Here is a 25,093-nt window from a genome sequence, read left to right on the forward strand (position 1 = left end):
GGATATTTTCACGCCTTGACAATCGGTTTGTAGTGTATCTAGTAGTTGTAGTTAAAGCATGAGGTTGTAAACAGCAAATTTGTACACACCTGCATGTTGAGGCTTTCCGATGGAAGTCTCCAGTCATGAAGAGCAAGGCCATTGGTGATTTGAAACATTCTGGCTCAGAGATGTTAAAGTAAGTTTGTAAAGAGAGAAGAGAGACATGTTAAAACCCTTGAGAATACCAAGTGTCTTATGATGTGGAACTGAAAGACTAGGGTGCGCTGTAGGAAGTGTTGTCTGAGCTAAGAGTGGAAATCAGTTCTGTAAAGGTAGAGGAGAAAGATTTGAGTATAGAATAGTGTGAGAGTTAGGCATTCAGATGTGTAAGAGCCGACTAGGATACCCGAGAAGGGAGGAGTACGTTTTCAATTTTTGATAATTTCAGCTTTTTATTTTTTTATTTTTTTAATAATTCTTTTTATTAAACAATAGAGAATCAACATTGCTGATTACAGAAAAGGAGAGATAATGCCAAAGTTAAATACACATACATAAGCATTGACCATGGACTATACAAATGATAAATGATGAATTACAGTGTTTATGGTGAAGCAGATTCTTCCTGTGAGGGGATAATGGGTGGGACACAGATATTGCCTTGATAGGCATTCTATTTGTTCCATATAGAAGACCATTTTTAGGGCACTCCCGTGCGACATATACGGTTTATTCTCTGGCCATATCCAGTCCATATCAGCTTTCCATGCGTCAACTTTAGGTGATACTCCGGCACCCCACAACTGAGCTATGTTCCTTTTTGCCACCATTAGGCCCAATGTGACTCACATTTTGTCTTTGCTGTTCAAGTCTGTGGGTTCCCAAACGTTCAAAAGGCACCTTTTAGCTTCAGGTCTAAAGTTGCGTTCCAAGATCTCTCTGATACGATTATGAATTCCCACCCTGTAACTCTGGACATGCCCACATTCCCATAATATATGCATAAAGGTATCTACTTGGCCATAACTCCTTTTGCACATTCCTTCGGCAATCCTACCCATACTGACGAGCCGGGACCCAGAAACATAGACTCTGCGGAGGATTTTAAGCTGAATCAGGCATAGTCTGGAGGAGATTGCGACCTCCCACGTAGAGGCCACTGCCTCTTGCCATTCCTCATCATCGAGCTCAAGCCCATCCCTCTCCCAGCGCTCCCTGACCAATCTGAGAAGATCTGGCATATTATTAATACATTTTTTGTACGTCAGAGATAATCCTTCGGTTGGCAGATATCCATCGAGCAATTTATCTTAAAGCGGCGAGGATTCTGGGGGAGAGGCACCCTTCGGTAGACATGACATGAGCTCATGGAACACCTGCAGATATCGGAAATACTCTGTGCTTGATAAATCGAACTCCTGTTTCAGAAAAGGAAATGTGACCACCTCACCCTTTTTCCATAGGTCTCCAATCTTTGAGATCCCAATCTGATCCCACTTGTCAAACCCCTTTAAGGTCCTTAGTGTGCCTAGCTGTTCCATATCCCACAAAGGCGTAGCTAGCGTAAGTTTCTGGTCCCACCCCAGGCTTCTGTTTGCTGCATGCCATACCTGCACTGAGTGTTTGGTTGGTCCTGTAAAGGGAAACTTTTGGGGTTTAGAATATAGGGCTGCATTGTAATTACCCCCCCGGCAGTAGCCATTTATTCATTCTGTAACCCGGGTCATCCCCGCAGCGGTATGTGGAGTGATTAATAGCTGCTAGGTGGACCGTCCAATAGTATTTTTTAACATTAGGGAGACCGATCCCCCATCATACCAACTCAAAACTAGTTTATGCAAGGTTATGCAGAGTCTACCATGCCAAAGCAATTCCCTTTGGAGGCCCTGTATCTCTTTGAAGTATCTCGCTGGGACCAGATCCGGGAAGTTCTGCAATGCATATAGAAAACGTGGCAGGAACTTCATTTTGAACAGCGCTGCTCTGCCCAGCATAGAGGGCGGGAGTGCCCTCCAGTTCGCGACATCTCTCTTCAGCCTCTGCGGGGGGTGGGGGAGGAGTAGATTACGCTCATAGCGGGTTTTGGGGCTACAATTATAAAAATTCCCAGGTATTGGAAGCCGACCTTTGCTACCTGGATAGAACATCCCCTTGGCGGGGAGGGATCTACACTGAGGACGTACATTAAGGACTAGATCCAATTGATTGTGTACCCCCAATATTTCCCAAAGTTTGTGAATATGTTGAACACCCTATGGAGCGACTCCTTAGGGGAGGCAAGGTACAGAAGGATATCATCTGCATATAAAGATATGCGGTCCTCGCCATGTATCAGTCTACTTCAGCCTCAGAATTATTGGGTCTCTGTGGATCCATGCCACCAGGGGCTCCAGAGAGAGGGCGAAGAGTAAGGGTGACAGTGGACAGCTCTGTCGAGTCCCACGGCCCAGTTCAAACACCTCTGACTTTTTATTGTTGACCGCTACTTGAGCTAAGGGTTCTGCGTAAAGGAGCCGCACCCACTCAATCAACCTGGGTCCATCTTCGTCAAAACTGCAAACAGGTATGGCCACTCGATCAGGTCGAATGCCGTCGTAGCATTCAACGAGACCACCGCTGCGGCTTCTTGTGCTTGTCCAATCTTACCAGCACACCCTGCAATCTCCTCAGATTTACCGCAGTGTTTCGATGGGGCATAAAGCCCGACTGGTCAGGGTGCACCAAATTTCTTATTACTTGGGCCAGGCGACTCACAAACAATTTAGCTAACACCTTTGGCTCGGCATTTAGTAAGGAAATAGGCCGATATGATGAACACAGAGACCTTGGTTTGCCCTCTTTGTGTATAGTAACCAATGTTGCTACCCTCTGGTAGAGAGGGAGCAGTCCCATCTCTCAGCTCTACTCAAATATGGCCCGTAAATGCGGAGCAATTTTATCTGGCTTTAACTTATACAGCTCAATAGGTAAGTCGTTAGGGCCCAAAGCTTTGCTTGACTGGAGGTTTCTTATCGCCTGTGCGACTTCATAATTCGTAAAGTCACTATCCAATGCATTTTTCTCCTCTATGGACAGAGTAGGAAGCCGTATAACCGAAAGCGAGGCCTGTGAGTCTTCCTCCAAATGGGAGGAACTTGATCGATATATAGATCGATAATGCTCAGCAAACTCATTGGCGATTGCCTGCAGATCTGTTATTGTTGCACCCGACTCGTCTGTTAATTCTGGTACAAGTCTACTTGCCAGTTCTTTCTTGTCTAATCAGGCAAGCAACTTCCCGGCCTTATCTCCCAAGTCATATAATCTGACGTCTTTGTCCCTGCCCAGTGTTTTGGCAATGTCAGTAGCAATGGAATTATATTCATCCCTTTTAAGCTTCAGGGCATGAAGACTCTCCTGTGTTGACGCTCCCCCATTCTCTTACTACATACAGAGGATTTCGTTCTCTAAGCGGTTTAGATCTTTCACTTTCTCCTTTCACATTCCTGCAATGAGTGAGAGTGCCTGCCCCCTCAGTACTGTTTTGAATGCTTCCCATATGGTTTGTGATGAGCGCACTGACCCTTCATTTTCCAGAAAGTAATTATCGATGGTTTGTAAGAGTGCTTTTTGACCACGGGGTTACGAAGATACCAGGGGTTGATTGGAGCAATCCTCCCTACCCTTTTTTCATCCTGAACCAATGTTGCACATATGGGGGAGTGGTTGGAGATACGCTGTGCCATGTGTCTGATTTCTCGAATGGTCTCTATCTGAGATGCCGGAACAAGAAGGTAATCAATATGGGAAACACTATTGTGCGCTCTTGAGTGGAAGGTATGCTGGATGCTGTCAGGGTGATACACCCTCCATGCGTCCACCAGACCCAGAGCGTCTAAGAAGTCTGGGAGCCATCAATGGGAGGGACCTATTTCTCTGGTGGGATATTGGTCGAGTGATCCTGACCCTACTAAGTAAAAGTCTCCACCCATGACAAGGTAGCCTTCTGGTAACAATAGCATGATGGTACCTAAATCTTTGAACGTGCGACCCTGCAGACCCGGTGGGACATACGCTGCCAGTAGTGGGGGTGTTTTCCCCTCCCACTGCCCAGAAACCGTTGCATATCGACCCATCTCATCTATCCAGGTGTGCTGTATAGATAACGGAAAGATATTTTTGAGCATGACACCCACACCCCTGGAGCTTGTGGTGAAGCCGGCATGCGCCACTAGCCTATAGCCCCGTCTATTCATTGCATTACAGGAATTGCCTACCAGGTGTGATTCCTGAAGGAGTACAACGTCTGGGGTATATCGTTTGATGTATTGTAAGACAATGCAACGTTTTAATTTGTCCCAAGTCCGTTGATGTTCCAACTCAGGAGTCTAAAACTTTTGTCCCAATGTGTGCTCATTGACATATTTATGGGCCATGTATCCCTTTTCTTGTCTACAAATAAACCATGTCTCCTTCTCTAAACATTGCAGAAACAACTCGGAATTTCAGTTTTTGATCATTTGGAATTTCTTCATGTAAGAAGATCACCTTGGTTGCAACTCTTTTGACCATGGTGGTCTTGTTCAGCAGGAGATGCACAAAAGAGGGCCTGAGGAGATTTAAAGACCAGCAGGGTTCGAATCCCTTATGACAAAGGCATGAAACACAAATATGCCCCTGGGTCTAAGGGAAGATAGCAGAGGAGTGCAGGAGTGTCCCCTTTATAGGACGGTTTCCCTCACCCACCCGAAGGTGGCATGCTTCATCATAGGGTACCCTCCTCGCAGTGTGAACCTGGTCACAAAGCAGGCTGCAACACCCTCACTGAGACGGAGGAGCTCAGGGATGCTTTTAGTGTCAAAATAGAGGTATATTGAAGCTTGTAGATGAGCAGGGTGTGGTGAGGGATGAGAAAGTGTTGAGGAAAGTGTGTGTGAGATTAAACTAACTCAGAGGACACCAAAGACTTTATTGGGGCATCCCCGTTTCAGGATTAAGAGCAAAACCTATACCAGGAGCGGATTAAACCTGTCAAAGTAGTGTTGAGCAGTCATAGCGCTTCTGAATGAATGAAAAGAAAGCATACAATCCATACGTTACGGAAGCCCAACATAACAATGTACTTGCCCCTTTGGCAATATTTGCCACATAATGAAGAGGATGAGAAAAATGGCCTGATGCAAGATTTTAGTGATGAAAGCGTCCCTAGAGATCCGAAACCTCCAGAACCAGATCACCATTCCATTCCCAACAAGATCATGGAAAAAAAAGTAGTCTTGTGATTGGAAGGGTCAGCAATGTCTTGGTCAATAGTACTCCTAGTGACTGTTGTCTCTGTCTGTGATATTAAAGTCATTGTAATCATCGTTTTCCTCCATCTCTGCAAGGATGAGGAGGACTGTCAATCATCCTCCACGTTTGTACTTGAGGTCCTACTGCTGATTTATCTGACCCATAAATAGGAACATTAGATAAGGCCATAAATGAACAAACACAGCCATTATCCTAATGTATGGTACACTAGTAGCATTCTTCTTAACACTGCGTTGGAAGTGAGGAAATAGCACTTCGGACACAAGAAGACTATTGTTTCTGGACCGAGGATGCATTTGTTCTAGTGGGTGAATGAATGAATTAATGGGCTGGTGAAAGAGTGAGTGAGTTTTATGCCTATGAGAGAATTACATCTTTTTTTTTTTTTTAAAGCTTTTATTTATATTTTCCTTAAAACCAACCAATACAATGTAGGTCCATATGTGTACATAGCAGCCAAAACTGTATACATATGTTTCTGCCCTGAGTCCATGGCTAAAACAATAGTCCGTAAGTAACAAACAGTAATATACACTTAGTGAGATTGTCCCCACAGTTCATTCCATGGAATGCCCCTATGAGGAACCCTGTTCAGTTTGTGAGCTCACCGGTGTTTATGCTAATAAGTAAGATCTAAAGGGTTGCCATATGTCAAGTGGCCTAGAAGCTGGGGGTTGCAGCTGGGCGCATAATTCACTGTTAGTATTGCAGTACAACATGCTAAACATCCACCCTTTCAATGTCAGTGAGTATTTACTCCCCCAGTGTATTGCGACTTCTCTCTTGGCTAAAAATAATGCTAATGAAAGAATTACATCTTGCTGCTGGTGCGGATACAATTTACTATTTTTAAGAAAAATAGTCTCAGAATTTTTCTGGATATATTAGGACTCCGAGAAGATAATTTTTTCACCTATTTATATCTCTTCATGATCTTTGCCTGTGATTGAAGTCAGCTAGCAAATCTTACTCTTCATCGGCTGAAATTGTTTCATGATCTAAATTCTTTAGAGGTAGTAATAACGCCCTATGTGTGCCCTTCAGTGCCTACAGTGAATACGCATATGCCACCAAACAGACATGTTCAAGCTGTATCAATCCTCCTCAACCGAGCCAGGCAAATAGAATCTAAAATCCGCTCAAAGGATGCAAATCTGTTGGGGTGGAGCAATCATTTGTCAAGATTAGTTGATTCTTAAAGTACATGACAGTTCACAAGCCATCTCTATATCTGAAATTGAATGGTATACATCATGTGGGTCAATATTGATAAAGGTGAGAGAATTCACTCCGATGAATGTTACTATAGTCAAGTCTAATTTAGTAGGCGTCAAAACACTGTGTTTGTCCACTATTTAATCGTATTACTCCTATTGTACCTCCCCAGCCCAGTCCATATGTTCACACTTCAGAGGCAAGCACTGCCCTACCTACCTTTAAAAAAATGTAAAGTCCACCTACTCCGTGAGCGCCTATAAAGGGTCACCTCTACTCAGAAGCCTCCAGAGTCAACTAACAAATCAGCCCAGTAGTGTGTGATCAAAGCTGGGCATGAGGAAGTAGATTTAGAGTGATGGGATTACTGTAAGCAATTGAGATATCTTCTCTTCATCACTTCCTCATTCCAGTCCATACTCCACACGGATCTACTAAAGCAGGGAGGATGGGAATATATCGACCACCAAGGTAGACAACCAAAGCCAAAAAAGTAATGCACAAAGGAGGGATGACCAAAGTCAGGAGTCAACAGAGCCCAAGGCCAACAGGCAGTGGGCTCAACCTGTGCGCCCAGAGAAACAGATTCCAAGAATTATTATACAGCCACATTAGTGACCCACAAAATGTCAGAAGAGAGACAAGAAAGTCAAAGGGGGCAGCCTAGAGAAAGAGCCAGAAGGGACCAAAAGACACCAGCATGAATACCCACCAGCAGAGCAGATGCTCTGAAGTTTAAGCAAGAACTGGAGCCCATGGAAAAGATATTCACCAATCTCACCATCAAGGGGGATGCAGAAACGTAAAGTCAAAAGTAAATGTCCAGAGTCAAGATTGGAGGCGGAGACCCCCAAAATAAAGCCATCCTTAAAAACTCTTGAATTCTGAGGTGGAGGCCACAAAAAGGCACTATGTCTCAGCCATTAACACATTCAGGGAAGAAGGCAACATTCACTAATTTCCCAGTGATGGGGACTCCAGCACCTCAGAGATCACAAGTACCGCATAGCTCCAAGCTCAGCAGGGACGACACTCAAGAGATGTTATCAGTCATGCCTGCCAGACCAATTACTCCCCTGACTGTTGATGTGTGTGCACTTGAACCCTCCCCCTTCCACTGCAGGTGCTGTCACCTGAATGGATTCCAGAACTGTTTCTGGGAGCTATTGTTTGAAATATGCATAGTTGAGTGGAGATTGGTGTTGAGCTGTTTTAATCAAGGAGATGCTGGACATATCTACCAATGTTTAAGACAGGTCTGTTCTTACTAAGATCTCACACTGGCGACCATCATAACCCTCATAAGCATCTCAACACCGCGAGTGACTATCTGGCACATGCATCAACGTAGACTTTAGCGATTCCTTAACTGTGATAATTAAGGAATCGCAATGAAGGAATTGCAAAAGCCTATGCATGTAGGAATCGCTATAAAAATAGAGATTCCTACACATTCCTTAATTGCGAGTCGCAAATTGCGAGTCGCAATTAAGGAATGCCGTCCCATTCATTCCTATGGGCCTCCTGGCCCATAGGAATGAATTGGAGATTGCATGAGCAATTTGCTAGTACCAGTAGGTACTCGCAAATAGCTCATGCAATTTCAAGGGTGCAAGGGTGTCAAAATGACACCCTATTGCACCCCTGAAATAGATCTGTGCACATATGTTGCACACACACATGCCCTAAGGGCATGTGTGTGCGCAACATGAAACTTTGAAAAATGCACAAAAGTGTGTTTTTCAAAGTTTTTGCAAATTACCATGAAGTTCAACTTCATGGTAATTTGCTCCCCTATTAGCGAAATCGCTATTTTCTTTTAACTTTAATGCATTGCATTTAAGGAATCTCAATTTGGGATTCCTTAAATGCAAATGCAATTTAAGTAATCGCAATTGAGAGATTCCTTAAATTGCGATTTTTGCATTTGGTATGATGCATCCCAAATGCAAAAATACCGGTTTTGAGAATCTACCCGTTTGCGACCGGTTTTTGCTTTGATGCATGTGGGCCTATGTTATTGTTTCTTCAGATATGTGTGGAGCTCATTCAACAAAGTCTTCTGCACCTCAACAACTTGTGTGAGCTTCAATGCATTGGGGCAACCAATTACCTGTACGCGTCCCAAGAAGGTCCTGTCTCTTTTTGCTTGAATCCCCCAATCAGCAACGCTATCCAACCGCTTGGAAGGAGGTTGTTTCAAACCATTTCAACAGGCAACTTTGATTCCAATTTGCACCAATCCCTGACCTCGGACACTTTCCTCAGACAGACACCCACACCATGTGCCACCACAGGTAAAGCCCCTAATCCACCCAGGATGGATTTTAGAAGTTTTTTGGGGCTATTGTTTGATATATGGACAGTTAAAAGGAGACTGTGACTGAGGCGTTTTGGGAAAGGTGTTCTGATAGAGACATTTTAAGGAATGGGTAAAGTGGGCAATAGCCCAGGGCCTCCACTTTCCAAGGGGCTCCTGGACAAGTACAATTTTTCTCTCTCTCTAGCTCACCTCTATCTCTGTCCACATCTGAACCTCCCATCTTGTGTCTGCCTACCTCTATCTCTGTCCCTCTTTGCCTATTTTCATTCTAAGGATATTTGAGGTCCTATGTAAGGCATATTTCAAGTGCTACTGTATGAAACCCATTTCCGAAAATTTGTTTAGCATCCTGCAGCCTACAAAAAGTACAGGCGTGTGTAATAAAATTCAAATTTGTTATGAACAGGGGCCTCAATATATACCTTGCTCGGTCCAAAAATCTTTAATACGACACCGGACATACCCGCCTACCCCTGAGCTCGCACTTACTATGATTCCACACAGACGGATAGGAGAGTTAAAGAAAGGGCGTGGTTTTCAAATGGACCTTTAAATAGCTGCATGTGTACACATGCTTATGCTATAAAGCTAATATTTCCAAATTAAATTATTGCATATGCGTGATGCGTTGTGTATGTAGCACTAATACCCATAAAGCATCCATGAGTGAGTGTGCTCCTATCAGTTAAATAAAAAGGGGGAATATACAAGTTGCAGCGTCTTTTTTTCACTAAACACATAATAAATATGGATAAATACAAGTAAAATTAGCAAATAAGTAAGTATGAATAAATACAGACCGGGAAAGTTAAAAAATAAACACCCTAAAACTGGTAGCCCCAGTAGTGATGTAAGAACTGATGAAGGAAGTGATGAGAATGTAGTGTCAGGGAAATTACTATGAAGCTTCCAGTGGGAGTAACCCTACTTCCATTCATGGGCATTTGAGCACAACTCCTACAGAACAGATGGCTAGGTCTCCAAATATGGTGTTTATTGCACAAACAACTCAAGAAAAAAAGGATTTAAAAATAAATACCTCATGTTTGCACCGCCAGGGATACATTTCTACTCCTTACCCTCCTTGCAAATAACCCTGATGTCACTTTTACTTCACTGATAAGGCTCAATCACAAAACATTACTTGCTGGAGATATTATAGGTGCTACAGCTAAACCATGTGTGCCTCAATCAATCAATCAATCAGTACATTTATATAGCGCGCTACTCACCCGCGAGGGTCTCAAGGCGCTGGGGTGGGGGGTGCTGCTACTGCTGGAATAGCCAGGTCCTGAGGTGTTTCCTGAAGGTGAGATGGTCCTGGGTCAGTTGTAGGTGTGCGGGGAGGGAGTTCCATGTATTGTCTGACAGGTAGGAGAACGATCTTCCTGCGGTGGTGGTTCTGCGTATCCGTGGGACGGTGGCGAGGGCGAGGTTGGCGGAGCGGAGCTGACGGGCTGGGGTGTAGAACGAGAGGCGGCTGTTGAGGTATTCGGGGCCCATGTCGTGGAGAGCTTTGTGTGTGTGGGTGAGGAGCCTGAACGTGATCCTCTTGCTGACGGGGAGCCAGTGCAGGTTTCTCAGGTGGGCGGATATGTGGCTGTGGCGAGGGATGTCGAGGATGCTTTGGAGTCGTTTCTGAAGTTTGGCAGTGGTTCCTGCGTATAGCGCGTTTCCGTAGTCCAGTCGGCTGGTGACGAGGGCCTGGGTGACGGTCTATCTGGTTTCGGTGGGGATCCACCTGAAGATTTTTCGGAGCATGCGCAGGGTGTTGAAGCAAGAGGATGAGACGGCGTTGACTTGTTTGGTCATTGTGAGGGAGGAGTCCAGGATGAAACTCAGGTTGCGTGCGTGGTCCGTGGGTGTCGGTGCGGTGCCCAGTGCTGTGGGCCACCAGGAGTCGTCCCAGGCGGATGGAGATTGTCCGAGGATGAGGACTTCCGTTTTTTCTGAGTTCAGCTTCAACCGACTGAGCTTCATCTATTCTGCGACGTCTTTCATCCCTTCCTGGAGGTTGGTTTTGGCGGTGGCTGGGTCTTTGGTGAGGGAGAGTATCAGCTGGGTGCCTCTACTGTACGGCCCCAACAACAAATGCGTCTAAACAATACATTCCTTTACCACGTAAGCCTTTACCACACATGCCTTTACCTCACAATTTCATGGTAAAGGGATGTGTGCTAAAGATCAGACCCCAGCCCCCCGCCTTGAGCACTAAAAACTACCCAACACCACTGAGCCCTAAAAACGACCACAACCCCCAAGCCCTAAACACTACTCCAGCCCCCCCTTGAGCACTAGACACTACCCAACCCCGAGCCCTAAACACTACTCCAACCCCCTCGAGCCCTAAACACTACCCTGAACCCCCCTGAGCCTTAAGCCCTACCGACCCCCCAAGCCTTAAAATCGACCTGACCCCCAGCCCAAAAGCCTACCCCGACCCGCGAGCCCTAAAAACGACCTCCCAACCCTTAAAAACAACCCACTACCCCCCCAAAACCTGGACCCAGCCCCATTTGCTTCAACGCGTCCTTCATGCTCCTGGGCCCGCCCATACCGGCCTCTAGACCGTGCACTGCCTTAACCACACATATGCGTGGATAAGGCATATGCATGGTTATGGCATGCGTTGTTAAGCTTGCGGGGAAACAGGCATGCATGGCTCTGCCTGCGTTATAAAGGCCAGTTCCCGTGAAGAAGAGAGTGCTTGGTGCATATACAGTGGACATGACTATTTGTCCATAATAAAACTGGCAGATTGCATTTGAGGTACACAAACACCACAACACTAAAATCCATTATTACAACACAACACAATAAAAGAACTACTACACAATAATACACCACCACAAGACAATTATATAACAATAAGACAACAACAAATAAACAACACAAAACAACACACCAACAAAATAGAACTTAGTATTAACACAATGAAAACACAACTCAACAATGCAAAAACGCACCAATATGACGCAGCATACCAACATAACACACCAACACAAGAACATAACACAGCAGCACATCAACACAAAACAACACTCTCACACCAATTTGTAAATGTTATGCTTAGTTTTGTGGTGTTTTTGTTTTCTAGAGCTGTGGTGTGGTGTTATTGTTGTGTGTTAGGGTTACACTTATGTTTTGTTTTGCTGTGTTCCTTCGTAGCACATTGTTGGGCTTTGATAAATGTGTGCTATTGTTTTATTGTCGTGTAGAGCATTTCTGTACTTGTGTTTAGTCGCGCTATTACTCTGTTGATTATGCCATCATATAATGTTTTTCTGTGCCAATGTGTTTTTGTGCTACGTTGTTCTGTTGTATGTTTGTGTTGTCTTAAGCTTCTAGCTTGTCCTGCTATGTTGTTGGGGTTTTGCGTTGTTTTTTATTATGGTTATGTTGCTTTTGTTTGATTTTTTGTTGTGCTGTGCTATTCCCTGTTAGGTCATTTTGATGTCTCCACAATACGTTTTGGGCCCTTGCCTGTCGCGGGTTCTTGGCCCACCCACACGAGAGAAGTACCATTTTATCAGGAGACCTGGGGGAACAATGGGTGGTAGGAAATTTTTGTCAACCTGGCGATCCCACAACTTTACCTCACAGAAATTTGAGAAAAATTTGATTTTTTTCAGATAACTTTGAGGTTTGCCGGGGATTCCGGGAAGGAAAACGTTGGGGGGATCCACACAAACCATACCTCCCTGAACCACCCCGGGTGTCTAGTTTTCAGAAATGTGTGGGTTTTGTAGGTTCCCCATGATGGCCGCCGAAGTAGGTCGTTTTGTGATAGGTAATTTTGATGTCTTCACAATACGTTTTGGGCCCTTCTCTGCCGCGGGCACTTGGCCCACCAACACAAGTGAGGTACCATTTTCATCAGAGGCTTTGAAGAATGCGGGGTGGGTGGAAGTTTGTGGATCCACGCAGATTCCAAAACTTTCCATCCCCGAAATGTGAGGATTTTTTTTTTTTACGAAGTTTGAGATTTGCAAGGGATTCTGGGTAACAGAGCCTGTTGCGAGTCACCCCATCCTTGATTCCCCTAGGTATCTAGTCTTCACAAATATATAGGTTTGCTAGGTTTCCGTACGGGCTGGCAGAGCTATAGTTCAAAATTCACAGCTAGGCACTTTGCAAAACAAGGGTCAGTTTTCACTGTAAAAATGTGGTGTGTCCATGTTGCATTCTGGCCCGTTTCCTGTCACGGGCACTAGGCTTACCCACACAAGTGAGGTACCAGTTTTATTGAGAGACTTTGGGGAAGCGGGGTTGGTGGAATTTTGTGGATCCATGCTGATTCTTTCACTTTCTAGCACATAATTGCGAGGAAAATTAGTTTTTTGTACAAAGTTTGAGGTTTGCAAGGGATTCTGGGTAACAGAACCTGTTGAGAGCCACACAGGTCACCCCATCCTGGATTCTCCTGGGTGTCTAGTTTTAAAAAATGTATAGGTTTGCTAGGTTACCCTAGGTGCCGTCTGAGCTAGCGTTTAAAATCCACAGCCAGAAAATTTGCAAAAAAAAAGACTGCTTTTACTGTAAAAAATGTGGTGTGTCCACCTTGTGTTTTGGCCCCTTTTCTGTCGCGGGCACTAGGCCTACCCACACAAGTGAGGTACCATTTTTATCAAGAGACTTTTGGGAATGCGAGGTGGGGAGAATTGTGTGCATCCACGTAGGTTCGAGAACTTTCCGTCACAGAAATGTGAGGAAAATGTGTTTTTTTTTACAAAGTTTGAGGTTTGCAAGGGATTCTGGGTAACAGAACCTGGTGAGAGCCACACAAGTCACTCCATTGTGGATTCCCCTGGCTATCTAGTCTTCAAAATGTAAAATGTAAACTCTCTTAGGTTGGAGAAAGGCTGTGCTAGACCCTTGACTTACCCAACCCCAAGTTCAGTAGAACTTACTATCTTAAGCTAGTATTCTATGTTCCTAGATACTAGTGGTTTTTCAGTTAATCAATACAAAAGATGTTTCTGGTAAAACAATGCAGGCTTGAATCCCAACCGCTGCGCACCAATGTGAGAAGTTTGCCTGGTATATACTGTCCACTAGTTAAAGTGGACACCTTGTACCAGTCCAAACAACCCTTATGGTGATTAGGTCAAAGATAACCTTTATTGAAAGCTATCCTAGTGGTAGCTATGGAGAGCAGCCTTCAGGCTAAGTCTTGAAGGAATGTAAAGCACCTTGTTTTACCAGAATGCAACCTTATACTATTGTTTAAATGAAAGGAAAACCACACAGTAGTTATAAAAACATGTATTTATTATCTATAACACTCTCTAGTATCCTCTACACGAGGATAGAACACAAATCAAACAATACAGTTGCAAAGAATCATCAAATGTAGGTAGGACAATACACAGTGGGCTCCAGGGGGAGACCAAACCATATACTAAGTAAGTGGTATCAAAACCACGACTCTGGACTAGACGTAGTCTAGGAGGTGTAGAATCGCTGGGACCCCAAGAAACCACCCAAGGTGAGTGAGCAGGTACCCCACGGAGGACAGGTGCAGTGTGAGAACACGACCGCGTGCTCTGTACAATTCAATGAGAAAGTCGTGGTTAGAAAATAAGAGATTAAGGACCCTTCCCAGCAGATTAGGAAGACAAGCCTTGGAACTTCAAAGTTTGGAGAGCCACCCCACCTGTGGATACCTTTGTACCAGAGTTACCTATCCCAGAGGAGCCGGGTGCATAGCCACGAAGTGGCGTCGGAAACCCTTGTCTTTCTCTCCACCCCACCTGTGGATACCTTTGTACCAGAGTTACCTATCCCAGAGGAGCCGGGTGCATAGGCACGAAGTGGCGTCGGAAACCCTCGTCGTTCTCTATGGATGTCGACAAAGAAATGCTGTGGAAAGTACGAAAAGTGTCTGGTGGAATCCAAAGGTAGATTCTAGATGAGAAGAACCTGAAAGCAGAGGGGACAGAGTCTGGGTCACTTTGGAGTGACCAGGGGCTTGGTAGACGAATGCCCACCGATGTCGGGTGCTTCAGGTGTGTTGACGGTGACCTTGACTCTTCAGCTGCGAGGAACCGGAGACGTCTAGGATGACCAGGAGCTGGAGGCAAGTTTTCCCACAAAGGATGTCGAGTGCTGAGGGGTCAGTGTCTGGCAGGAACACCAACAAGCCTTGGCAGTGGCAAATAATGTAGATTGTCAAATTTGGTGTCGATCTGGCCCAGTAAGGGCCAGGAGACTTACCACAGCAAGGGGAGTCAGGGCATGCCTGGAGCAACCAGGGAAGCCCAAATAAAGCAAATTGACCCTTAAGTGGACCTACAGGCCGAAGGCACACGAGTCGTTTTTTCAACGATTATTGGCAAGTTCGGTTTAAAAACCTGATAGGGTCCGGTAGTGTGCTGTGGCAGGAATTCAAGGGGGAAGTTCAGATGATTTATCCTTCAGATATACTAGAATTACTGTTGAAAGGAGGTGATGTATATGGGGAACAGCAAGATGATACCATACATGTCAGAGAAGTGGAAAGAGATCAAGTTCAGGATAACTTCTTTGATTCTAGACTCCTATAGTCTCAGTAGGAAAGTCTGGTGCTGGTGGACAGTGTCAAAGGCGAGGGACAGGTTAGAAAGTACAAGTGCTGCAACTCTTTTTCTGCTCATGCTCTCTCCATATTATCACAGATGAGAATCAAGCCATTTTCACTCTCCCAAATGGGGTAGAAACCTGTCTGGATAATCTGGTAATGTCGGTTTTCGTTTCAGAAGGTGGCACTCAGATTCGATGTGGATCCATCAGTCCATTTTCCTCAGTTGATAGCTGACAGGGTTGCTGAATAGTGGTTCTTCAGGTTAATGAAATGTTGGGGGATATTGAATTTGGAAACAAATCTTGAGGTTGAGGAGGGTGTTTTCTGGGGTTGTGGCGGTTTTTGAGAGTGGAATGTTCTTGATGACTGAGAGGGTACAGGTATGATTGTAATCCTGCTGGCCCACTTGTCTTGATCCGACACACAAGTGGGACAAATGGGGGAACATTGGGTGGTAGCAAATTTGTGTATCCCGGCACATTCCTGTAGTTTACGTCACAGAAATGCAAGGAAAATGAGTGTTTTTATTCAATGTTTCACATCTGCAGGGTATTCTGGGTAAGAAAATGTTGAGGAATCCACAGAACCAACACCTCCCTGGACTCCCATTGGTGTCTACTTTTCAGAAATGTCTGGGTTTGATGTGTTTCCCTACATGGTTGCCGACCCCAGGACTATTCAGTACAACTGCCATAGTTATCATTGTCGCCTGGATACATTTTTAGCCCTTCATTGTTGTGCGTACTTGGCCCACCCACACAAGGGATGTAGCATTTTTATTGGGAGACCTAGGGGAATGCTGGGTGGCTGGAAATTTGTGCCGCCTGGTGATCCCACAACATTCCCAAACAGAAATGAGAAGAAAATTTGACTTTTTAGCTAAATTTGAGGTTTACAGGTTAAGAAAATGTTGGAGAATCCACACAAGCCACACCTCCCTGAACTCCGCCAGATGTCTAGTTTTCAGAACATGTCTGGGCTTAGTAGGTTTCCCTTGATGGCTGCTCTGCCCCGGACCAAAAACGTAGGTTCTCCCTTTGCAAAACCAGGTTGTTTTGTTATAGATTACTTTGATGTGTCTCCACAATACGTTTTTGGCCCTTCCCTGTTGCAGGCACTTGGCCTCCCCAAACACGTGAGGTAGCATTTTTATTGGTAGACCTGGGGGAATGTTGGGTGGTAGGATATTTGTGCCGGCCCAGTTTTCTCACAACTTTCCCATACAGAAATCTGAGGAAAATGTGACTTTATAGCAACATTTGAGGTTTGTAGAGGATTCTGGGTAAGAAAACATTATGGGATCCATACAAGCCACACCTCCCTGGACTCCCCGATGTGTCTAGTTTTCAGAAATGTTTGGGTTTGGTAGGTTTCCCTAGATGGCCGCCGAGCCCTGGACCAAAACGCAGATGCCCCCTTGCAAAACCAGGTTGTTTTATCATAGATCATTTTGATATCTTCACAATACATTTTGGGCCCTTTCCTCTCACGGGAACTTGGCCCCCACACACAACTGAGGTAGCATTTTTATTGGGAGACCTGGGGAAATGCTGAGTGGTAGAAAATTTGTGCTGGCCTGGTCCTCCCACAACTGTCCCATGCAGAAATGTGAGGAAAATGTGACTTTTTAGCTAAATTTGAGGTTTGCAGGAGATTCTGGGTAAGAAAATGCTGGGTGAACCACAGCATTCACACCTCTCTGTACTCCCCAGGGTATCTAATTTTCCAACATTTGCTGGTTCGGTAGGTTTATCAAGGTGCCAGCTGAGCTGGGACCCAAAATCCACAGCTACCTGCATTGTAAAAAACATTTTATTTCAGAGTTTTATATACTGTGATCTTGACCCGAAGGTATCAGGTTTCAGAGCGCTTTACATGAGCACCAGTTGTTTAACATAAGGACACATACATTTTTGTTAGGCACGGGGAGATTAAGTAATTTGCCCAGAATCGCATGATGTTGAGCATCATTACCGAGACTCGAACCCTGTTCCCCAGATTTGAGGCCGACCACCCTAGCCGTTAGGCCACATCCTCCCCTCTCAGTGTTCTTCAGTGAAAAAATGTAATGTTTCTACATTGCACTTGGCACCCTTTCGAGTTGAAGGCACTTGGCCCTTCCCAAACAAGTGAGACACTGTTTTTCTCAAGAGACTTGGGGGAATGCTGGGTGGTAGAAAGTTTGTGGCTGCCTGCAGATTCAGGACCTTTCCCTTCCCTCCAAGAAATGCAAAGAAGATTTGTTTTTTAGGCAAAGTTTGAGCTTTGCACAGGATCCTGGGTAACAAAACCTAATGAGAGCCATGCAAGTCGCCCCACCCCGAACTACCCTGGATGTCTAGTTTTTAAAGATGAGCTGGTTTGGTAGGTTTTCCTAGGTGCCAGCTGAGCTGGGGCCCAAAATTCACACCTAGCCATCTTGCAAAAAATACATGCATTCTGTAGGGTGAAATATAATGTCTCCTAGGTCATGTTTTGTTGTGTTTTGTGCGGCAGGCACAAGGCCCAGCCACACAAGTGGGGTACCATTTTTATTGGGCGACATGTGGGATTACATAATAGTAGAACATTTTTATTACCAATTGAATAGCTCTACATTTGTGCCTTTCAAATGTAAGAAAGTGTAATATTGAAGACATTTTACAGAAACATATGCAAGTATGGGTACCAATACATTAGAGATATACAAACAACCACTGCTCCTAATTTCAGTATCTGGTGTACAATTCAGAAATTCAGAGATTTCCTTCATACCTTTTTCCATTCTTCATAATTTACAGTAAAATTGCTGTACTGTTGGTGCACAACGAAAAACGATTGAAAAGGTGCATCTTGGTCATTGGGTCTGGGTACATCGTTTCTTAGGGAACCTACAAGCCCTATACATCACCACAACCAGATGGGTCCAGCAGATATAACAGTATATTGCTTTTGAAAATCTGCCATAGTAATAAGAATATACAGATGAAAACGTAGACACAAATGGGTGTTTTTTTAACTCAATTTCAATATTTATTTTATATCAACTGTAACTTTTTATAGGAAATCCTTGCAGGATCTACACAAATGACCCCTTGGTGAATTCACATTTTTGTCTAGATTTGAGAAATGTATAGCGTTTCATGATCCACCATGGGTTTCACACCTGCTTCCACCACAAACTGGAAGGCGGTTGAAAGAACAAAAAATAGGAAAAATGGTCTCTCTCCCATTATAATACCAAAACTGTGATTCAAGTCTGCCTGTTTTCGAAAGGTAAGAAGATGATGATTTTTTTGCACCACGGACCCTTTTTTGATGCCATTTGCGGGAAAAAAACAGACATTTTCTTCTGCAGAACTTTTTTTCCCCATTTTTCCCCCAAAAGCCAAACTCAAACTATTTTTTGGCTAATGTTTTATTTCCCTCCAGGGGAATCCACTAACCCTGGGTACCTTCAGACTCCCCAGGATGTTGGAAAGAAAAGGACGTATATTTGGAGTGGATACTTTATGTGGTATAAAGTTATGGAGCACTAAGCGTGAACTACCCTAAATAGCCCAAAAAGGGGTCAGAGCTGGGGGGGAAGGCTCAACTGCTAAGGGGTTAATAATAATAAGAATCATAACAATAATACAGTATAACAACATGGGTTATTAGTTTGGGATAGTTTGAGTCCTACCTAAATCATAAATCAATAAATAAAAATGGGGATTAATCCCAAACTTTCAGATCTCAGGTTAATTGATTTTTGTCAACTACTACATTATTCTTAATTTTTAGCATTCGGCTGTGTGGTTTGTATTATGTTTAGTTTTGACTGTTTTAGTGTTGCAAAATACTTTGCACATTTTCCCAAGTCAGGCCTGTCTGCTCTATGCAATATCTACCAGGGATTAAGCCGAGTTTCAATTTATTGACTTATTACTTAGGTAGGACTCATTGTACCCCAAACCAATTTTCTTACACTGTATTATTAATCTTATTATTATGATTATTATTTTTATTTTGATTACTTTTATTCTTTTTCAAAATGCTGAACAGCCAGGCACCAACAACCATCTTTTACCTTCCTACCACTTCCCTAGAAGAAAACTGAAAATTCAAAATCTTCGCAAAGTAAAATTGCTTTCCTGTGCGTCAAATGAAGACAATGATTTTTCAAAACATACAGTTGTAAATGCATTTTTTTTTATTACTAAAGGAACCCTCCAAACAAAAGTGTTGAACACAACAAACATACTGGTACTTAAGATGCATCATGAGGAGGTTGTTGATTAAGATATGGGGTGATGGTTGCCGATGAGTAAAGGGAGAGAGGAAGAGGCAGGACAAGCTATACAGATCTATGGACATAATCCGCCAATTCTATTATCATTAACACTTACGGGTGGTGGTGTGGAATGCCCAGCTAGAGGAGTTTGGCTGTCTGAATAAGTGGCCTTTAGTACACGATTGTGCATAAGAAGGGACAATGTAACTCAGAGTTGACTGGAGAGGGCGACTACTCTAGGAGCTGCCTCCAAGGGCCCAGATGCACTCAGGATGGGTTGTCTGATGACATTATAAGAAACATGGGTGCAGGATGGGTTTTGTCAGAGGATGGAAACCTGCATAGTTAGTGAGATGGGAAAAAGAGCTGAGTTCAGCCGTGTGCAACAAGGGTGGGGAGTGGTGTGGGAGACTGAAGAAGGTGATGTGAGAAGGGTGTTAAGAGAGGTTCTGAATTTTATGATTTCAGTTCTGAAAAGGAAAATACTTTCTTCTTTTTAGTGGAGCACTTCAAACTGTAGACCCACAGTCCAGATATCAGGATATGAATAAAGAGAATTCTTCAAACCCAAAAGTCCTTAAAGGGATCATAAGTGTAGAGAAAATGAATTGCTGTCTTGTGTTAGTTCTGCGATCTGCAACAGTCACCAACAACAGGGGTTCCAGAATGTTGTCTGGTTTGATGAAGTTTGTTTGGGTTCAGAGATGTATGTGACATCATTTCCCAAATGCCTCCTTTAAGGCGCAGTCTAAATTGCTTTGCAATGTTCACAGTAGCCCATGATTACTCAAAATTAGATTTTACTGACCCAGAGAGCTTGGATGCCCAACTATGAACAGTAGTAACTGATTGAGACATTTCTTATGTGGCATTCCTTGGACTAAGATTCCTAAGTAATCTGGATTAAAGTGACGAGCTTGTTCTGAAACTCTGCCGCGGTGACGAGGCACCATCATCATCCTGCAAGGGTTCAGTCTCTTCTTGGAATGCATTCCGTAGGGCCCCCCTTAGAGAGCTCCTACGCCCATGTCGCCTGATGCCACCAACTAGAAAGTAGATAATAGGGTTGAGACTGCTGTTAATGCAGAAGCTGTAGAAGAAAATGACAGCCTGGTAGACTTGTACATCAAGGTTGATAAAGAGAGAAAAAAAATCAAACACTGCATACGGTGAAGATAGGACAAGGAATGCAAGAACTGTTGAGAGGATGAGTATGTAGGGTCTTGGTGGGTGACGCTTTTGTGAATTCTTCCAGATAGTGATTAGCAGCAACACGTTTGACAGAAGCATCAAGGGTAAAAAGATGCAAAAATGTAAAACAGCCTCAAATATGTCAAGTTCTGTGCAATCCTCACATTTTGCGTCAACCAAAAGATTTGCTGCTAACATCAAGCATGAAAAAATCCATACAATAATGCAGACAATGGTGGACTGGTGCTTGGGGCGGCGGCATCGGTACCAGATGGGGTAAAGGACAGACAGAGCTCTTTCCACACTGATGGCGGTAAGAAAGCCCTGGCTGGTGCCATACCCAAAAGAACCTAGTTCGGAAACACCCATATTGAAAATTTCGCCAACAATCAATCCATTCATTTGCATCAAGAAAAGTATGCAAAAAAATGACAGGAAGACAAGAACTATGCAATCTGCGATGGCCAGGTTCAAGATGTATATGGTGAAGGAGTTCCGAGAATTTCGAAACCTCAAAAACCAGAGGACCAATCCATTCCCAGCCAGACCAAAGACAGAAATGACCAAAGGTATGGACAGGAGTGCCATAAAAGTGAAATATAGATAATTAAAGTCACTTTCCCACTCATTATCATAGTAATCTTCTGTATCTGGAGTCATCATGAAGACTGTAGGATAATCTTCCATGTTGGGACCTCCATGCATTGCAGTCATCTCCATTGACCTGGAAAAAGATGAAGAGAGATAACACCAGAGATCAGCAAACCCCATGCTTGCATCTGGTTGGTGCACTAGGAGCATTGCTGGCAAATATGATCCCCCTTTTGACGTACAATGCACTTCCTCTAAATTGTGATGCGCTGAGAACCAAATTCATAAATCTGGTTTATGATTCTGCACTGAATTCAATTTTTTAGGTCAGAAATCTGGTCACAGGATCAGTACATGAAATCTGGTCACAGGATACGTACATGGCTATCTAATGAAGAATGTAAAGATGATCTCTGTTACTGCTTTACCTGTAACCACTGTGTGAATTGGGGGGTTTGGCCCTTAACCTCTTCTGTACCCATGACGAGATAGTCTCGTCATGGAGCACGGTTGCGCTGTGCCCATGACGAGACTATCTCGTCATGATCCCCACCCACTAATGCAACGCCCGGCACAGGAGGGGGAAAGGGCGTGGCACTGAAGGGGTTAACTACAACCACCTTGGGCCTTAGACAATTGTAAACTCAAAACAACATCAGGTGGTAGTGAGATTTAAACACATCTTTACTTATGCTTGAGGTACTTTTTACTCAATATTCATTACCTCACATTTGTTTTAGTAATGATTGAACACAAACGTTTTTTAAACTTTCACGTTTAGTACGAAAGGACAATCCACATTCAACTCGATGGATATAAAGTGAAAAATATTTGAAAAACGTATGAAATATGGAAAGATGAATCAAATATACATTGTGATAACGCAAAATTTATACATGAACTAGGCTAAAATTGCATCTTCACCAATCCAAGATTTTACAAGACCAGAGCATTACAGTCACAGAAAGTGCTCTTAGTTCTAGAATGTATAAAGGGTCCAGAGGTATCTAATATGGGCTTCCAATAGTTTCTATAGACAAATGAATTTATACGTCCATATTGATACTGGTTGAACTAGGATCCCCTATTGATCCCGGGGTACTGAGATCATGATTATTGAGTAAAATAAATCTCATGCATAAGTAAAGATGTGTTTCAATCCCACAACCACCTGATGTTGTTTTGTGTCTCGGTTCTCATTTTAACAAGCTGCGTGGAGCTGCAGATGCTTCCAATTTGTCTGTACCTGGACAAGCTTCAACAGCTGTTCAGAGCCCACTTAGACCAGCATTTTGCTTTTCCTGACTTCCTTGTTAGTTTGCTCATCACGTTGTTAATTTTTTGCTTACACTGTATGTTTGTATTATATTTGGCACAGTGCTTATGCATTTCTCTGTTGGCCATGATTGGCACTGTGTCCTTTTCCAGTTTTTCTAGGATTGTATTACAAACACATATATGGCTCAAAGACCAGTCACTCGGGGAATAAGCAGACTGAGAGCAGCATTGTGTGCACTGACTTCCTTACTGGCCAGTTAGCATTTGTACCAACAAATACATTTCATTTTCTTTGCTCACTAACTGCTGTGTCTGGTGTGTTTCCATCATTGCTCGTTGGAGGGTGTAAAAGTATTCCATTAACAAATGGCGGCATGAGACTCGGATACCGTGAAATGTTACACAGGTAAGTGATGGTGCCTTGCCGCCGCAGCCCTTCAATGCTCAGATTATAGCTGGCAATGAAACAGGGGGCTGAGGAGTAGCTAAAGTCACTTCATGTCAGTAATATTAAACTGACAGTGGCGGATCCCTATGGAGGATCAGAACTCATGCAGAAGAGCCTGTGCCAGAAGGGGATTGTTTTCTTTTTTCTCCCTCTCTCTGTCCACTGCCCAACATTTCTTTTTACTTGCAGGAGACCTTTTGTTGTCTTTATCTTTCAGGGTGCAAGTGCACATTGTGTGTAAAAAGAACCTTTGATGGGAGTGGAACTCTAAGGAAACTATGGTATGCCCACTAGAAAGTTGTTTAAACAGCTGGCAGGAGAGAGAGGTTTAAAAAGTATCACCAGATAGCCCTGCAGATCAAGGTAAGGATATGAATTCTTCTAAATATGTAAAATAGTTTGTGCACTAGTGTTGACAGGGAGAGGGACGGCACAAAGTGTAGCTGATTAGAAGTGTATTGAAGACAGGCTGCAGAAACATAGATCTGTAAGACCAGAGAAATGCCTACGATCTAGAAGTGACTTTATACAATAATAAAGGTAAAACTAACTTTACCAGTAAAATGACACTCAATATAAGAGGAGTAGGCCTCACAGTATGAAAACAAAATTTGTATGTTTGACAACACCAGGACATGGAAAACTTAAAAGCACATGCCCCACCTTTTATTTACACAGCACCCTGCCCCATTACCTACCTAGAGCATACCTTAGGAGTGACTTATATGTAGTAAAATGGGAATGTAAGGATTGGGAAGTAGTTTTACATGCCAAGTCAAAGCAGTATTAAACTGCACACGCAGGCTGTAATGGCAGGCCTGAGACAGGTTTGAAATGCTACGGCTGTGGGTGGCACAAGCACTGCTTCTAGCCCACTAGTAGTATTCAATATGCAGGCCCTGGGCACATGGTATACTACTTTATAAAAAGACACTGTAGCTCTGCTGAACAACCTCCAGGAGAGGGGACACAAAGCCTCATTGTCAAAATGCCAGTAAAAAGAGGTGACTTACCTGCGTTATGTCCACCGAGAAAGGAATGATGCCCTTCCTGGGGATGATGAACTACTGCCGCCAGTGGATCCCTGAGGACAGATGCTACAATGCCATCTACAGACAAGGTACGCTAAAAGATGCGCCCAACAGCATTGTATGAACTAATGAACTTGCAACCTGTTTCAAGAAACTGAAAGAAACACTGTGCACTGCGCCATCATTGGGGCTGCCTGACCACACACTGCTCTTCCATCTCCATGTGTCAAAGCAAAATGGCACCGTAAATGGTGTGCTGACACAGCTGTAAAAATACCTGTGGCATACTACTATGGGACTTTGCCTTCAGCAGTGACTGGTCATTGGCAGCTGTGATGGCAGAGAGGACAGCTCCAATTGTGTTGAACTATACTTGTATTGTTTATCTGCCACATTTGGTACAGTTGGTGTTGTCATCTGCAGCAACACAACATTTTTTGGCCGCCAGGCGCACCAGTCAGGAGGTTACCTAGTTGTCTAACTCTAATATCACATTTAAAAGATGCCCATTTGTTAGCTTGGCAGTAGTATTACCTGCAATAGGATATTCTAATGAAACCCCTAAGCTTGACTATGTTGACACCGTACAAAAAAATTGCACCACACCAGGACCAGATTTACAGCAGACAGCATTAGAAAAGGCAGACTATGAGTGGTACACAAAGGGTTCCTCCAGCAGACTGAAAAGCACAAAGGGGCAGATTTACATGCCCCTTGCGTGACTTTTGCACCGCCGTTGCATCACTAGTGTGACGCAGCCACGGCGTCAATGTTGCTGCCCATTTACAACGTGATGCATCTAGGGAGATGCGTCACGTTGTAAAGCCCTGCGTCACATTATACCTGTGTCAGGTATAATGCATGCAGGGTGGGCGTTCCTCCGCAAAAAGCCATGTAGAACTGACGCAGTGAAATCTACAAGATTTCA

The 25,093-nt window shown here is 43.9% G+C and overlaps 2 protein-coding genes across 2 annotated transcripts in view; both read right to left on the reverse strand.

The window, feature by feature from the left end:
* The window catches only part of LOC146772760 (mas-related G protein-coupled receptor member H-like), a 96,395-nt gene that overhangs the window by 14,810 nt on the left and 56,492 nt on the right, over nt 1–25,093 (reverse strand). The gene's annotated exons all lie outside the window — the stretch shown is intronic.
* Nucleotides 19,571–21,537, reverse strand: LOC146772761 (mas-related G protein-coupled receptor member H-like). Its single transcript, XM_085637410.1, has one exon. It carries the CDS (start codon nt 21,535–21,537, stop codon nt 20,530–20,532), a length of 1,008 nt encoding a protein of 335 aa, XP_085493536.1. The 3' UTR covers nt 19,571–20,529.

Source organism: Triturus cristatus, chromosome 12, assembly GCF_964204655.1.
Source record: "Triturus cristatus chromosome 12, aTriCri1.1, whole genome shotgun sequence".
Taxonomy (NCBI): domain Eukaryota; kingdom Metazoa; phylum Chordata; class Amphibia; order Caudata; family Salamandridae; genus Triturus; species Triturus cristatus.

What these genes read in the sequence shown, in the direction of transcription:
- LOC146772761 (XM_085637410.1), bottom strand. Translation starts at nt 21,537, where the DNA reads ATGGAGATGACTGCAATGCATGGAGGTCCCAACATGGAAGATTATCCT.